This window comes from Pagrus pagrus, assembly GCF_965226575.1.
Source record: "Pagrus pagrus genome assembly, chromosome: 20".
In the NCBI taxonomy this organism is placed as follows: Eukaryota; Metazoa; Chordata; class Actinopteri; order Spariformes; family Sparidae; genus Pagrus; species Pagrus pagrus.
The window spans coordinates 14,597,670-14,614,500 of NC_140207.1; the positions used below are offsets into that span (position 1 = coordinate 14,597,670).

Here is a 16,831-nt window from a genome sequence, read left to right on the forward strand (position 1 = left end):
TATGAAAAGTACAATGAAATGACCTTCATTTACATTTATACCTACTGTGGTTCAACCAATTATCCACCGGGCCAATTATCAGTTCCAGTATTCAGTATTTTATCTGATTATCAGAATCAGTGTTTTGTTTTTTTAAATTTGTTTGCCAATGAAATAGATTAATTTCCAATGAAAATGCAGCCTGCAGTATGCACTATGCAATGTAACTAGTAACTAAAGTTATTAAATAAAAGTAGTAAAAGCACGATATTTGCCTCCAAAATGTATTGGAGTGGAGTAAAAAGTGGCAGAAAATGGAAAAAATCAAGCAAAGGACCTCAAAATTGTACGGTACTTGAGTAAATGTACTTAGTTATATTCCATCACAGTATATATACTGTGCATATATGCATGTTGTGATCATTTTAATTGCTTTATATTTTTGTGAGCACATTTTTTTTTTTTAGCTGATTGAATGTCTTGTCAAATGTTGTTATGAAGATGTCAAAAACAGATGTCAGCAGAATTATTATGAAGAAAAAGGGAAGATATACAGCTGGCCTAGATCTTTGTGTATTTGGGATGCTTTGCTGCCCCTTTGTGGTAAAATATGTGCACACACACACACACACACACACACACACACACACACACTGTACTGTAGATAATAACAAATGAAAAAATGACAGCCACATGTTTAAAATACTCCTGTGAGGGACAGCAAGCTAATCATTCATCAATCATTTAAAGCAGCAGCAACCTTCATGAATATTACAACGGCATACGTCACCCCACACGCGACGCATGCGCACTACGAAGTGAAAGCATACGCAACAACAACACACTCGGCGTCACCAGAATCAAACTATTGTCAACAACCGTGTTGTCAGAAAGCTATGGGACATCCCGAAGATTGTTGTTATCGCTTCGCAGCCGAGCGGAAACACTAAACCTGCCTGAAACGACGCTGTTACGAAAACGGAAGAAGAGAGAAGTGAAACCTCAACACTTTTTTTTGGAAGTCGCTCCAAATAGTTGTGAGGCTGTTCGCACTTGCTTCCTGTTGTCAGTGTGGATATTAAACAACCAGCGACGAGGTAACGATGTAAGAAAGGTGACAGCGTGGGACAGGAGGTGAACAACAACCCGGAGCCGCCGTGTGTTAGTGTGTTGTTTTCTACATGAGTCTGTCGGCAGGATGTCGCTGAGTTCTGGCGGTTGGACTTCTGGCTTCACACCGGACCAGTCCGCCGCCGCCGCCGCCGCCGCCCTCCCCAATCACTATGGGGCCTCGCAGTCACAACTCGGCTGCCAGACCGTCCTCATGTCGGTTCGGGTGTCGGTGTGCCATTCTGGTATTCGACCGCTGTGTCTTCCGGGAGCAGGTGATGAGTCACTCCGCCTGCAGCTCAGCATGGACCCGGGGAAATCCGGGGAATTCCGGCTGTCGCTCCAGGACAGCAGCGGGACTGGCCGGAGCGTGGTGAGTTCACGGCACAGCGGTGGTGTTGTTGGGCTAGTGTGCGATAAACTCTCTTATGCTAGATATCTCAATACTCAGTATAAAGATTAAACGTGTTGGGATATCTTTTTAACGGGGACCAAATAGAGCAATGTTTTCCAAACTTACTGGGTTTTTGTCAGGGCCAGATTAAAGGGTAACTCCACCAATTTCACATGTTTAAAGTGTGTTTACAGGTCTCGGGGAGCACAACTGCATATGTGGAAAAGTAGTATCAAGCCTTTTGTGGCTCCAGAGGAGGCTACATGTAATCTGTTATCCTGATTGCCTCCACTGATGTCACTCATGCCAATTTTGATGAGCAGTCCACTGGTCTGGTGCTGCACCACTATTACACTGCTGGACTCATTATGGATAGTTTTAAAACAAATGATCAGAATCGATAAAGCAGAAGCAGAGATATCAATTTTTTTGTTCCACCCATTTTTCTTACTTTTAAAAACTTGCTGCCTACATTACCCACAATGCAACTTAGCCACTGATTGACATCACTGGAGGCAATGTAAACAGACCTTTCCATGTGTAAAATTGGTGGAGTTACCCTTCAATTGTGGACCTGAAGCTCACTTTCTGTGCATTATTTTTGTGACCTGTTACTTTGAAACATACCTGTGCGTGACTATTTTTTGTAGGGATGCACAATATATATCAGACCAATTTTGGGGAATTCATATCATCTGGTATTTATCTATATCAGTGAAATTTGAACCGATAATACAGAGCCATATTGCTCCCTTGTCTTCAGCCTTCTTTGCTTTGGTGTGAATAAACTACAGGTTATGAAACTTAATTTTAAAAATACAAAAATGTGAAATTATCGCATAAATCTTATCGGTATCAGCCAAGAGAAGCAGATATGTTTCCATTCATATCTGCTGTGTCTCTTCTGGTCCAAGGTTTGCTGTGTGTCCATTAATTTGGGTAATTTGCTTCAGCATTGTTTGTTTATTCAGGATTATGCAACTCATAGCGTAATGTCAACTGAAATAATACAGGTATTAAATATGCCTCTAAATGACAGGGCTTTAAGATTGTGTTACAATGCTCTTTCTGGTGCATATTATCAAACTATTTTAGAACAACCTCAAACACTACGGCATTAATCTGGAGACGTGACACTTAGCCAAGTTGGTATATTTAGCATTGCTTGTAATACGAAGCAACGTCTGTGCATGACCTCTCATTACAAGTTACAAATAAAGGTATATTCAAATCTTTTTTTTGCAGGGCTGAGGAGGTTAAACTGATAAGTGTTTTACAAGAAAAAACTATATACAAAACCAAATATCGATATTTTCTTTTTCAGCCAACACCAATAAGAAGAACAGTATTTTAAAAAGAAGTGACCTGTAGTTTTTGCACATCTGAGAGTAAGAAAGGCTAAGGTGTAGTGATTAAAGATGGGTGATTTAATATTCCATATCTTTAATAAGATTTGTTGTTTTAAAACTTATGGAACATGAATAGAAAATTACAATTGTCTTGTTTTCCTCTGAAACCTTGAAAAAATGTCCTCACCTGCAATGACATTTTGGCTCTCTAGTCTACAATGTGTGGCTCTTCTTCTTCTTCTTCTTCTTCTTCTTCTTTTTCTCTGTGTTCATTGGTAGATCACAGTTTGTAAATACTGTGCTTGTTAAGTCAATGAAGGCAATTTGGCTTCATATTATTGCCTCTACATACCTGCTAGTATTTCACCAATACCGATAAATAGGCAATAATATACATTTCCAAACACCGGCCCAATAATTTATCAGTACAATTAATATATATTAAAAGAAAATTGCATACAAATCTGAAAACTTTGCTGTATTAATCATCAAGGCACCCCTCAGATTTCTCTCTTCCTCTTTTCTCAGACCATCGCCGAGTTTGATTTGGGGACAGTAAACTATGAAGTGAAGTCACCAAAGTGCCACGAGCTGAGCTTAGTGGCGCCACCACATGACCGCATCAGCTTTAACTTCCGCTGCGAGACGGAGGCCCAGGAGTGGGCTACCGTGGTGATGTCTTCATTAAGAGAAGCACAGAGAGGTCAGTCTTCCTTGCAGCCAAGTACTCACTGTTCTTATAGATAACAACCACAGCAAAAAGATTAAGAAAAAGGTACTTTGTAACAGACTCTTGTCTGTTGTGTATTCTCAGTTGGTGGACTTTGTTTGCCCTGTAGTGAACCTAGTTTGTGCTAATTGAGTGTAGCATATTGATTTGTTCATGCAAATAAAAGAGCTTTTCATTGCTGTGCTCAGTGCTTGTTCACATCACTGTTGTCAGTCTCAACTGCTGTAACTGAGCTTCATAGTTTGGCTTCAGAGGGAATTTCAGTAGATTGGTTTTTGCTTACTTATTGTAGAAAGATAAAAAAAAAAAATGGTTTTAATAAACAAGCTTTTGCGACCATTTTGGACGCCATATTGGTATTTATACAAAAATTGTGCAGTTAAGAACTATCGACGACTATAAGTTGGCAGCTGTGAGTATAACACAAACTCAGACTAATATTTTTCAGGTAACTTAACACAGTACAGTAAATGCTGACATAAGAACGTCTCTGAAGAAGAAGAGACGTCAGGAATAGAGCTAGGGCACGCATAAAGGGATACTTCAGGAATATGTAGAAGAATGATTAGTCTGGGCAGCTTCATAGATTTATGCTTTCAGGGCAAAATTTCTGTACAATAGACTGAATTGTGTATTTTTTCTGGACTGACTTGCCTGCATGGCTTACAAACCAAAAAGTTTGTGGAATCAGTCTTGGAAGTGCTGGCATAACAGACACATTATCCCTGTGCCAGCAAACACAGAAGCCTTTTTGTTAACAGATCTCATTTTAACAACTAAATGGATTATGGAGCTACAGTCCCTGTAGTTCTGGTTTAACCTACATCTGTATACTGCTCTGCTTCCTCTATGATGATGCATTAGATAATGAGCTAGCAGTGCTCACTGTGTCATTCTGATAACAAAAACACATCCCAGATCAGAGGGATATTCACCTTGTTATCCACTATTGTGCTGTCTGTTTTACTAAAGGTATCTACATCATGTGACGCTGTTAAATTTAGACAAAGAGTTTTAGATTTCAGTCAACAGCTACAGACAGAGCTAAATTAGATAGAATGTGAGAAGTTGAATGTTTCTTGTTGTCTGTTTTCTACTTGTTTTAATGCATTTTCTTCTGGTTTTCAACATTTCTCATTGGCAGTCACCCCGCAGGAAAACGGTCAACAGCGCCCCCTGGATGGACTCAACCTCCAGAACACCATGGCCTTGCAACGAACAGGTGTGTACACTGAACGTCTCTCACTGCCAATATATAAAATATGATCTGACATTGTTCAAAGATGTGATGTAACTAATTCACTCATCCTTCGCTCATTTTATCCCCTCATTGAATCATTATTGGCCCACTAGTGGCTGTTTAGAGGTATGGCAACATCCTCTGCACACACTTTGCTCATATGTTCACCTGTGTGGGCTTGTTTGTGTATCCTTTTTCGTGTGTGTGTGTGTGTGTTTTCGTGTGTGTGTGTGTGCTGTATGTGTGTATCCATCCATAGAGGAAACCTGCATAGATCTGACCCGGGCCATAGAAGCAGGTGACATGCAGTCTGCTTCTGTCTTTGCTGCCACGCTTGCCCGACAACATGCCGCACTCAAGATTCAGCCCTCTGCCAAAGACTATGAAGACACTGAAATCACGTAGGAGCATCATTATTAACTCTGCTTTTAACAGTGTAAAAATATGACTGGTGGTCAATAATTGATACAAACCATGTGGCTAATGGCTGGTGTTTCGTTCTATCTGACAGCTTGGCCGTTGTAGTTGAGGATTCTTCGTCATCCTGTTGCGTCACTGTGAAAGTTTTCCCACATATGACTACTGCAGCCCTGAAACAGCAGGTTAGTCTCAAGAATGCTTTTAGTCTTCATTTGTCCTTAATAGAATCAAGATGGGTTAGTTTTATTCTTTTAACCCAAAATCAGAAATCTCATTTGCCTTTTTTCGCGGTTTTCTACCACCTCAGATGTTTCTTGAGTATGGCTTTCACCCACGGGTGCAGCGCTGGGTGATCGGCCAGTGTCTGTGCCACGACCAGCGCTCTCTGGCCTCATATGGGGTTCATCAGAATGGCGACACAGCCTTCTTGTACCTCCTGTCAGCCCGTCATTCTCGCTTGACCCTCCAAGTCCTCCAGCAGGACCAGGAGAGTGCCCTCCTTCTCAGTCCTGCATCCCTGTCGCTCACCGCTCCTCCCCTCCCTGCTACCTCCGCAAATGGCCCCTCATCTCTGGACAGGAGGCCTTGCAGCACCCTACCTCCTAGACTCCATGCCAGCAGCAGCAGCAAAACTGGTGAGTGAGGGCATTAACATGTGGGTTGTCAGATCAGATTTGCTCTAACTTTTCAATTTCATTGAGCACATACCTGTTTATTTAGTGCTTTATGCTAAATACTAACACAAAAAAGGATTGATACATTTGGTGCCCAAAAATTTGTAATGAAATGAAAAGTAATGAAGCAATGAAAAGTCTAAACCCACTGGTTTCAAACGGCTACCATCTCAGGATCTCGGTGTAGAGGGATAATGGCGTCTGCTGTGAAATGAGGAGTCTTTTTTTACAGATAAAAGCGTGAAAGAGCATCTGTGATCAGTTTTTTTGTGTTTTTTTTTTTTCATTTTATCACCATTTTATCATGGAATACTGTGTTTTTGACTACTGTACATGTGTTACTGAAATGGATCTAGGCATTAAGAGACAGTTTTTTTGGAGTTTGATGCACAACTGAAACTCTCAGACACTGTATTGGTGAACTGGCATGACTATACACTTTAATTGAGGAGTTTGCCTATTTGCTTAGCTGTGTTTGTAAAGGTCAGCGAAGTAGCCAGATGGCACGCGGGTGGCTGAGTTTTAACAGGGCTTAACTAAGCGTAAAGAGCAGTAGTAGTAGAGGGAAGTAGAAAAAGTTAACCTTTGCCAGTTGGCCTTTTTAGAGAACAGTGTGGTCAGTTATTCTGGCATGACTTTATAACACCTAAGTCCTTTAAGTTCTGTCAAAAATTGTTTAATTCTACCAAACCTGAATGTAAAATCATTGCCCCAAGCTAGACATAATTTCCAGTTCTGCCTTAATGTTATGACCAGACACACAAGAATGTAACGTTAAGCAAAGGAATGGATGAAGTAAGAAAAGACCCATTTAAAATATGTGTAATAAACTCTTGTTTACATTTTTATGGATTTAATCGATACAAAAAAATAAAAACAAAGGAGGTCAGTAGAACAGACGGTGCTTATCTCTAACAAAGATCTATGTTTTGGGAGGGTTTGCACTTTTTTATGGTATATATATCAAGGGTTACATATGTAGAGACACAAAGGCATTCACACATTAGCTTAATGGGTGCATGTATTCACTTGCAGGTGTGTATTTATTTCTCCTTGAATGTTTCAGGTGGGTCAGAGAGAGGAAACATCAGTGAGATCAGAGATCTCATCAACCTTGAGATGCCTCAACTGAATGAAGCACTGAGCTCCAAAACAGCCTCCGCACAGGTAACAGACATCAGCTGTGGTGCTTTTTTTATTCACAAACTGTTAGAAAAAGTTTATGTTCTGTTATGATAAATACATGACAGTTGATAAGACGTATGTTGCATTTAGTGCTACATCTATAATAGACATAATGAAAAGGATTAATCTCAACTGAAAGCAGAGACTAAAAGCACCACTCTGTGCCGTAGGGTTGGTCGTGCCCGTCTTGCACTTACATTAACAAACCCACACGGCCGGGCTGTGAGATCTGCAGCACAAACCGGCCCGAGAACTATGTCATCCCAGGAGGATACCGACCTGACCCACTGGAACTCCGACGAATCCAGCAGGAGAAGGAGGCTATCAGACAGTACCAGCAGGTATAAAAAACACACTCACAGCTGTACCCCTGAGCATACCATGCACCTACAGTCTTACATATACAATCATACACATAAAACATTTTTTGGCGTACTGCTCAACAAGCTGCAAGACAACACAAGACTCCAAATTAAAAAAAAAAAAAAACTCAGGAGAGCGAAACATGAAATTGATTTCAAGTTGAGATTTGAATTCAGATTTACAGGCTCTCTCAGGTTGACTCTCTTCTCTTTTGTCTCTGTTTTTTTTTTTTTTTTTTTTTGAAGGAGAAAGGGAGAAGAGAGGTGCTGAGGAGTGCTGAGGCTCAAAACAACTCACTCCTGTATAACCTGGACCAGGACTACTGAACACATACAGACACAGACAAACATACATGTACTCCATGTTTATTTATGTTTCATTCACCGACAGTTTGAACAGACACTCACTTTTAGATCACGTAAATCATCGAGCACAATCTTATCTCTGTATGCACGTCTATATGCTTGAATTGAAAGCGTGTAGTTCGGTTGTTTCTTCCCTGAAGTTGAATGTAATTTAAAGATTTCATTTCAGATGCACTTATTCCACTGAAGCCTATTTAAGCCTTATGTAAGCCTATTATGGCCAAATAAGCAATAAAGGTGGTGCTGCCTCCAGTGTTTTGCACGTTCATGAGACGGTAGAGAAACTCTGTATGAGAACAGTTGATTTTTTTTGTTTTTAGATTTAACATCGCTGAAGTTTTCTAATGTCACAAAAACATAACAGACTTTTCTGAGCATGGGGCCGGTATCGCAAAGTGAGTTCAAATTAGTGAGGCATCGCTGAGGTTAACATTGGCCGCCCGGTATCACGAAGCCGGTTATCAGCTGGTTCTGTTAACTGTGGGGGTTTTATATCCAAGAACAAGTGTGTTCATCTGAAAGAGGCAGAGTTGTTAATTCAGTTACAGTGAGCAGAAAGTGATAAAATAAAATCTAAACATGACGATGAGAGGAAGCTGCAGAAATGCCAGGAAAAAAATGCAGTAATCATTATATATGTCAGTATGAGGCAAGTTTTTTATGCTTTTGTGGAGCCTGATATGTCAGTTAGCCGATATTATCAGCAGATATTGGTATTGGCGTATATGTTGTCCGATATGCAGCGATGAGTTTCCTCATTTTGACAGATTTTCATTATAATGATGGTCGCTGTTGACTTTCAGCGTTAAGTGCCTTTTTTAATTAAGTCCCAAAGAGCGGCGGTCACCACAGATTGAATGTATTAGCCTGATTGTTGATTTTTGCACTGTTAATTATATTCACTCTGTGAAACAGATCAAAATAAAATGTTTTTACACAGAGAGTGTGTTTGCATGTGTGTATGTGTGAAGCTGACATCTTATCAGTATTGGCCATGAGTCGCAAGTAATTATCTGTATTGGCTGGGGAAAAAAATCTATAACGTGCATCCCTAAACTGTGGCCTTAAGGAATATTCCTTTAACGCTTCAAACAACACCACCCCTTGTGTCAGGCAAGGGAGGTGGAGCGCCGGGAGAATTTTGCCCGTCTGGTGATGATGGACAGCCAGGACCTGCTGCCTAACCCAGAGCCTGTGGACTGTAGGATCTGCTACATGGACCTGCAGCCTGGAGAGGGGGTCCTGCTGAGGGAGTGTCTCCACTGCTTCTGCAGGTAGGATTCAGGAGGTGGTGGGGAAAACAATGGAGAGAAGATACATCATAATTGGTGGAAAGGTGGTGGGAAAAGGGCACAGAAGCAGGTATAGAGGGGCTTCACCTCTTCTTTGGATTGGATTAGAAATGTTTCTTTTAGCCTGATTGAATCACATGTATGTCTCTCACGCTTCAGTATCTGTATGTTTGTGTGTTTGCCTGCCCAGAGAGTGCTTACGCTCAGTCATCATGCTGAGTGAGGAGCCGGAGGTGTCCTGTCCCTACAGAGATGACACGTATTCCTGTGACCGCTCCCTGCAGGAGAGGGAGATAAGAGCCGTGAGTCACACCAACAAATACAGTATTTGCTCCGATGCTTCAGGCTGATATGTAGATAAAACTTACTCCTCCATAACTTCTGTCCCTTTCTCCTGTACAGTTGGTGCCAGCAGAGGAGTATGAGCGCTGGCTGCAAAGAGGCCTGTCGGTGGCCGAGTCTCGATGTGAGGGCAGCTACCACTGTGCCACACCAGACTGTCTGGGCTGGTGTGTGTACGAGGACACAGTGAATGTCTTCCACTGCCCCGTCTGCAGGAAACACAACTGCCTGATTTGCAAGGTGTGACATTTATATAGTGTATACACACATATAGCATACATATAGTATTTTCCTGGCAATTGTTTTGTTGTAAAACACGAGCAACCATCATACAAATGGGGGTAAAGATTGTACCTTGCACTAATCAATTACTCACATGTTGTTAATTAAGTTGAAAACACGCAATTTTCTTCACTTCCTCACTTTTTCTTTTCTCTATCCTCTATACTTTTAGTCTATCCACGAGGGAATGAACTGTAAGCAATACCAGGATGATCTGGCAGCCCGCGCTATAAATGACTCTGCTGCCAGGAGGACGACCCAACTCCTCAAGGTGGTCTGCAATATTATTTATTTTCATTGTCAATAAAATTTTATTTAGTTGTTTGATCTACAAAATGTCAAAAAAGCGATAAAATATGTCATTCAGTGTTTCCCAAAGCCCACGTTGACGTCCACAACCCAAAGATGTTCAGTGTACTGTGATTGAGGAGTAAAGTAACCATAAAATATTCATATTTAAGAAGCTGGAATAGATGAGCAAAATAATTGGTGTTTTATTTAATAGTTTACAATTCATAGATCACTCGTTGCAGCTCTACTATTACATGTACCGTATCAGCAGAACTTTGTTTTCCACGTTTACAGACGAAACAGAAACTTGCACCTACCACATCCTCTCACTTCATGTCCTGTCTTCTTTCCTCTTGAAAGTCTGTTCTCCATGTCACACCGATTTCTTTCTCAAACAGACTCTTGTGCAGTCGGGAGAGGCAATGCACTGCCCCCAGTGTGGCATCATTGTGCAGAAGAGGGATGGATGTGATTGGCTGCGCTGCACCGTCTGTCACATTGAGATCTGCTGGGTGACCAGAGGACCCCGCTGGGGGCCCAGGGTAAGAAATCCTTCCTTTGTTTCCTCATGGCACGTGTCTTTCCTAATGTGCCTACCAGATCCTGAACACCCTCAGGATTTTTTCACTGTGGTCCAGGAGCCACTTTCTGTGTCTATGAACTCAAATGTTTGCTAACTCTTATTCTGATCCTTTCCAAGGGTCCCGGTGACACCAGTGGAGGATGTCGCTGCAACGTCAATAATCAGAAATGCCACCCTAAATGCCAAAACTGCCACTGAGAAGCTCAAGAGTGGTCGGATTGTAGAAGGGAACGAAAGACTCAACTTGAAATAAACTATTCTCTCAAATAGGGAAAAGAGGGGGAAGTATATTTAAGCCAAAACTGACTGCACAGGATTGTTACTTTTAATGCATCCTTCTTGTTCCAGACATTTCTCAGTTTTCTCTCAGCAATCAGAATAACAGAAACTATATGTTGACATTTAGCTCTGCCTCAGGCTGTGTGATGTTTAACAAGACAGTGTTCAGTGTGGATTAAATGACCACGTCTGACTGTTATGATGAGAAGAGTGGTTAAAAGTATGCAGGGAGAGAGTGTTAACTCTTATTGCGTGTGGTGCTTTTTTTAATAACTGCACTGCAAATGAAGCAATACAGGTGTGTTGTTTTTCTGTTTTGGTAGTTACATCCCAGGATGCATTGCATTAAACTGAAGTGGCCTTATTCTTGTGCACAAAAGCTGTACCGGGTGTTTATGGAGACGTTTTCTGGGAAACGTGACAAAATCGTTGTGTCCTTGATATGCAATTTTTCTGCATAGAGATAGAACAAACTAGTGTATAGCTATGGAAGATTATATTTTTTGTGTCAGTGTGATAGTTGGACCGCATGCGCACCGTGTCGCCAAAGAGGTTTGAAATGTGTGTGATTGATGAGTTGAAGCAGGCTGTTTACATGAGTTCATCTCTCACATGCTTCTGTATCTGACAGGGGTGGGTACAGAGGCCACTGTGGTACTGCTGACCAGCTGAGTGATGCATGATGACATCGTCAATTAAAAGCACAGTGTATTGATTAATAGTAAAAGGTCAATCACAATACTTGAACGGGTTCTGTAAGAGAAGGCACGTGTAAACACATAAGCTCATATTTCTGTGAAGGAACTCAAATATGATAGGGTGCATAAGGTGATATCAGCCAGCATACTTAATACTATTTCCCAGTTATGTGAAAAGTTTATATCCACGGTAACCTTTGGAGTATTTTATCATTCATCATTGCATGGATTTGTTATTCTAAACACATTGATGTGATTTAACAATGCATGACCTTGACCAGGATAAGCGACTAGCCTCACCAGCTGCACTTTCGGTCTCTGTTACCCAGAATGATAATAAAAAAAAGATTAACTCCTTATAAAGTCGACTACACTACTGCCCGTCACTGACAAGCCACGAATAAGTCTTCACTGTTACTTGTGTTCAAATATCAGCTCTGTGTTGCTGATGTACTGTTGTGCCTTAATTATCAATAAATACTCTTTAAACACCTTCTTCTTTGTGTGTTTTCTCATGTTTTAATTGAATGTTGAAGTAATGCTAGCAAGCTAAGTAACATACTAGCTAAACTTTAACATATGCTAATGTGTAATACACAATTTAGGAAATACTTAAGCATTAAATGTAATATTTATGTATTCATTTATTTAAGCATGCTGTTGTATAGTTGTGTATTTATTCATTTATTTAATCATACAATTTTTTATGTGTTTATATATTTATTTATATTTTGGCCCTTACAACTCTCCATACTCTTCAAATCAGATTATATAAAGCACCCTAGTTGAAAGCCCTGTCATGTCAGTTGTGGTGAACATGGTTCATTCCGGGTTGAACCTTGTAACTGTGCTCTAGGTCAAGATGGTTTGAGCTGTAGTGGCCTGTCTGTCCATGTTCATCATTATAGTGACACATCAGGAGTGTCTGTCAGCCTGTTGATCCAATGAAAGATCAAACACATCACACAGCAACACCCCATGTAGGCTCACAAAAAACCCACAGTGTACATATTTCAATTCATTACATTACATTTTACACAAAAAAAATTAACCTTCATGCAATACACTGTGTATATGACAGACAGACAGACAGACAGCTAAAGCTGTTGTACATTATGTACCATTAAAACCCATTAAAACTTTTTGTTTTCATCCTACTGTCATAACAGCATGAAATCATGCACCCCATGTTATCCGGCTGTCATTCTGTGGTCCTGGATGAGTTTTTGTTATTTTTACTATTTTCCACTAGACACTGTAGGGCCCACAGGCCGAATACATGCTATTTCCCTTTTGTCCTATAGGGGGCATTGCCTCAAAATAAAACTTTACCCTCATGCAACTGATGAAAGACACATTTAGTACGAAAAATGTTCCATCTCAAAAACTGCCACAAAAATATTATATATTAAGAATATAGAAAATAACACTTTTTTCATGTAAAATGAAACAGTGACATCATGTAAACAAATGTATTATTAAGTTATTATCAGGACTGATGTTGGTTGAAAAATGTAACCCAGCAAAAGTTTAACATAATATTAATATGTAGTATTTGTATGGCAGTTTTTGACATGTAACATCTTTTGTACCAAATGTGGTCTGAATAAAACATTATTTTCATGTTTTATCAGTTGCACAAGGACTAAATATTTCAATTTGCTTCATATCATCTCTCTCAATCAATCACGTACATAGTCAGTGAAGCTATGGAAACAGAACGCTGACCAGAGCTGTAAACACTGCAGGGATTACTCATTTCTCATGTGCACCTGAACTTGACACAAGTCGACCTGCTGTGATCCTGTTTGTTGGAAAGTTAAAATATTAGATTAACTGGAAATCTTCTTCTGAGACACAACCTTTGGATTACTGAACTTAAAGACAACTTCTGCAACAAGTGGACAACCTTTATCCGCTGGAAACATGGCTTCTCATGGACCCCCTGGCGAGGCACCTGCAGTCCAGAGTCAGACGGTGGATCAGTGGTTTTGATGGTAAGAAATCTTTTGTTATTATTATACCGAATGTATTCCTAAACTTTCTTAGACGCTTAGAAATGTGTTTCAGTTGAACCTTTTGCATTTGATTATGGTAAACTGGTGAATATTCAGACAGGGGCGTTGACAGAATTTTAGTTGACCTTTGAGGAAACGTCAGTTTTGGCAAACACTTGACGTTTTTTCGGTGCAAAATTATTTTTAGATGGTAAGAATGTACTGAAAGTCCCGGGACAGGTGAGGAATGTGTTAACAGTTGTAAAGTGATTTCAAAATACTGTTATTTTTGTTTGAGGGCTTCAAATTTATCAAATTTGGCATCGAAATTTAAGGGAAAAAATGGCTACTAGGCCCTTTTTCGAATAATGCCGAAAAAACATAATACTAGCTGCTCCATGGAGACAACAGAACATGTGGAACATACTGGTGTAAACAAACCAGGTCCCCTATCTCCATGTGTATAGCAAAGTTTCCTAATTTAATACCTTATACTAGCTGCACACTGTACACTAATAACTAATCAATAGTTTGTCTCCATCCCTGAGCTGCTGCTGTTCTCTGTGGATGGAAAAAGTGAGTGTGAGCTTCTGATTCCTTGAGAAAGTAGCCTCAAATATTGTGCAAACTAGCTGAATATTGTCCGCTTTACCTCAAAGATAAATTCTAAAACTACTGTTTTTTTCTCCCTCCCTCTCCTTCTCCATGGCCCGAGCTCCTGCTGATCACTGCGGACTAAACGGTGAGTCCTTCTGAAGTTACTTAGAATGTGCTAAAATTTACAGAGAAAGTAATGTGTTATTTTGTAAACCTGGCTATCCACATAATGTCACTTTGCCAATGAATACACTAATACTTGACTAATGCTGACAATGATCTGTCTTTTTCTTCGCTTATCTTTCTCATCGCCCTGAGCTGCTGCCGATCACTGTGGAAGAAAACAGGAGAGACCAGGAACACATACTCTGGACCAGATTGGAGGGATGGCTCAGCGCAGGAGAGGCTGGAGAGAGGACAGCAACCAAACCACACCGAGGCAGCCTCGCAGCAGTCCGCTGAGCTCACTGTGTCACCTTACTGTCTCAATTCAACTGGTTCAGTGTCGTATTCAATAAAACACTGGGACGTCTGAAGTGACGCTGTGCATTTTGACATTTTTCTAACCTCAGTGATGTTAATGTGAAGCTTTTTAAGTGGTGAATCATCTGCATGTGTCATAAAATGTCTGATTGTTAAACTGCTCCTAAAACAAGAGAGGGAATAACAAACTTAATGGGCAGAAACACTTGAATCAGGTTAAACAAACATTTAACCTTTTTTTCCATAAAATAACAGCTTCAAAATCATGTTGGTGGTGTTGAACAGGGTCTTGTAAAAGGGTGAATAGTGTCTCTGTCTCAGCCACTCTGCCCCCCAAGATCACATTGGACAGTCTGTAAACACTTCAGAAAGGAGAAAAGTCTGTTAAAACACACACATACACACACATTCCTATCAACACAGGTCAATGAAGGAATCACTGAAGGGCCAAGGTGGAAAAAGTGCACAGATCTGGTACTTTTGGGCTTGTTTTGACAGGAAATCATAATTTGAGTGTGAGGAAATGTAACTAAAGTTCATCAATACATACACTTATTTAACAAGGTATTCGAAAAAGGAAAATTTCTTTATAAAACGACTCCTCACAAGTTGTGATCGCACAATGACCGACAAACCGGAGGGATGATGACAACAGGAGCATCAAACTGTGGGAGCTACACCCAAAACTTCTTGTAACTATCTGGAAATGAGACACTGAAGTGAGTAACACACATGGGGCATGTGCAGCTTCTGGGCTTGTTTTCACAGACTTTCAAAAGGTAAAGAGTGAGAAAAAAGTATCATGTGACAGATTATGGTATTTATGGCGTGTGAGATCTTATCTTTGCTGTCCACGTGTCCACACAGCGACACTGACCCCTGCTGGTGACCCACCCGTAGTGCAGAGACACAAAATGAATGAAGCTGCAGTCTCATGTTTCACAATAAATGATCACAGTCTTTAGATAGAAACACAGCGACACGAGTAAGACATTTAGAGAGCTTTACTACCCACATTCAGAAAATCACTCATTTCAATATTATAATATTATAATTATCAGGGGGCGGGGCTTAAACTCCTGGCTGCAGGAGCGCAGAGCAATCGCTCCGACGTCTTTTCTGTGGTTCCCGTCGTAACAGAACAGGTGTTGTATCGAGCTCTGTTTCCTCGTCGAGATGTCTCCCCTCGTCCCGCCCCCTTCCGAAATGGCCCGAAGGGCGAAGGAAGCGCGCGTTCACAAAAAGCTCGCCCCCGAGCTGTTGTGCTCGTACTACAGAGGCGCTGTGGAGAGAGCTGAGGTTCAAAACTGACTTTTGTTTGCGAGTTTTATCTGAAGATGTTGAATTGTAGAAGTGAAATCCAAATTTCATGACTGTCTAGTTATATTTTTAAACTGGTACAACAGCACATATGTTCGTGTTTTTATGTCTTTATTAACACAACCAACTACTGTTATTTCTATCAATAAAAAATATATTTGTGAGAGACTTTTCATTTTGAATACTATGGACTTTTGAAAGAATGCTCATTCATTTATAGGCGGAATATAAATCGCTATTTTATCACATTTGTCTTGAATCCAGCTCCATTATAGCAGGTAAAGCACATCCTGACAGCTTGGAGTATTGCTGCCAGATACTGTTCCCCCTCTGTTCAATATGAAAGGAGGCTCACACGTTATTAAAGTCTTTAATGCTCGTCTGAGCCTCCTTTCATATTGAACAGAGGGGGAACAGTATCTGGCAGTAATACTCCAAGCTGTCAGGATGCGTTCCCCCTGTTGTAAATGGTCAAATTTAAAGATATCAGCCTGAAAATCACAGGACTTGTCTGTTGTGGGGAAAGAAGTCAGCAGTATGAATTTGAAAGATGTGTGAGCCTCCTTTCATATTTAACAGAGGGGGAACAGTATCTGGCAGCAATACTCCTGTCAGGCCTGGGCTAGAAACAGGACTCAGATGCAGAGTGGAGAGTAATCAAACAGGCTTTATTTTGAAAAGTTCACTTTTCAATTCTTAAATCAGAGTATTAAATCAATGGGCTATGAACTCTGGCTATGAAACAAAAGCTCACAAATGGTGAAACAGAAAATCTCTCCGAAAGGACGAAACAGAAAATACAGATCTAGTGAGGATTACAACTATGAAATTTAAACAACAAAAAACGCTCCCGAGGGA

General features: G+C 40.5%; 1 protein-coding gene across 1 annotated transcript; it reads left to right on the plus strand.

The window, feature by feature from the left end:
• The first annotated feature begins 799 nt into the window (after nucleotides 1-799).
• Nucleotides 800-12,072, plus strand: shrprbck1r (sharpin and rbck1 related). The gene is made up of 14 exons (XM_084340617.1): nucleotides 800-1,462; nucleotides 3,361-3,535; nucleotides 4,707-4,784; nucleotides 5,062-5,203; nucleotides 5,314-5,404; nucleotides 5,530-5,857; nucleotides 6,963-7,063; nucleotides 7,252-7,422; nucleotides 8,923-9,083; nucleotides 9,292-9,403; nucleotides 9,504-9,683; nucleotides 9,898-9,996; nucleotides 10,415-10,558; nucleotides 10,717-12,072. Exons 1-14 carry the CDS (start codon nucleotides 1,178-1,180, stop codon nucleotides 10,795-10,797), a joined length of 2,148 nt encoding a protein of 715 aa, XP_084196743.1. The 5' UTR covers nucleotides 800-1,177; the 3' UTR covers nucleotides 10,798-12,072.
• The last annotated feature ends 4,759 nt before the right edge of the window (nucleotides 12,073-16,831 follow it).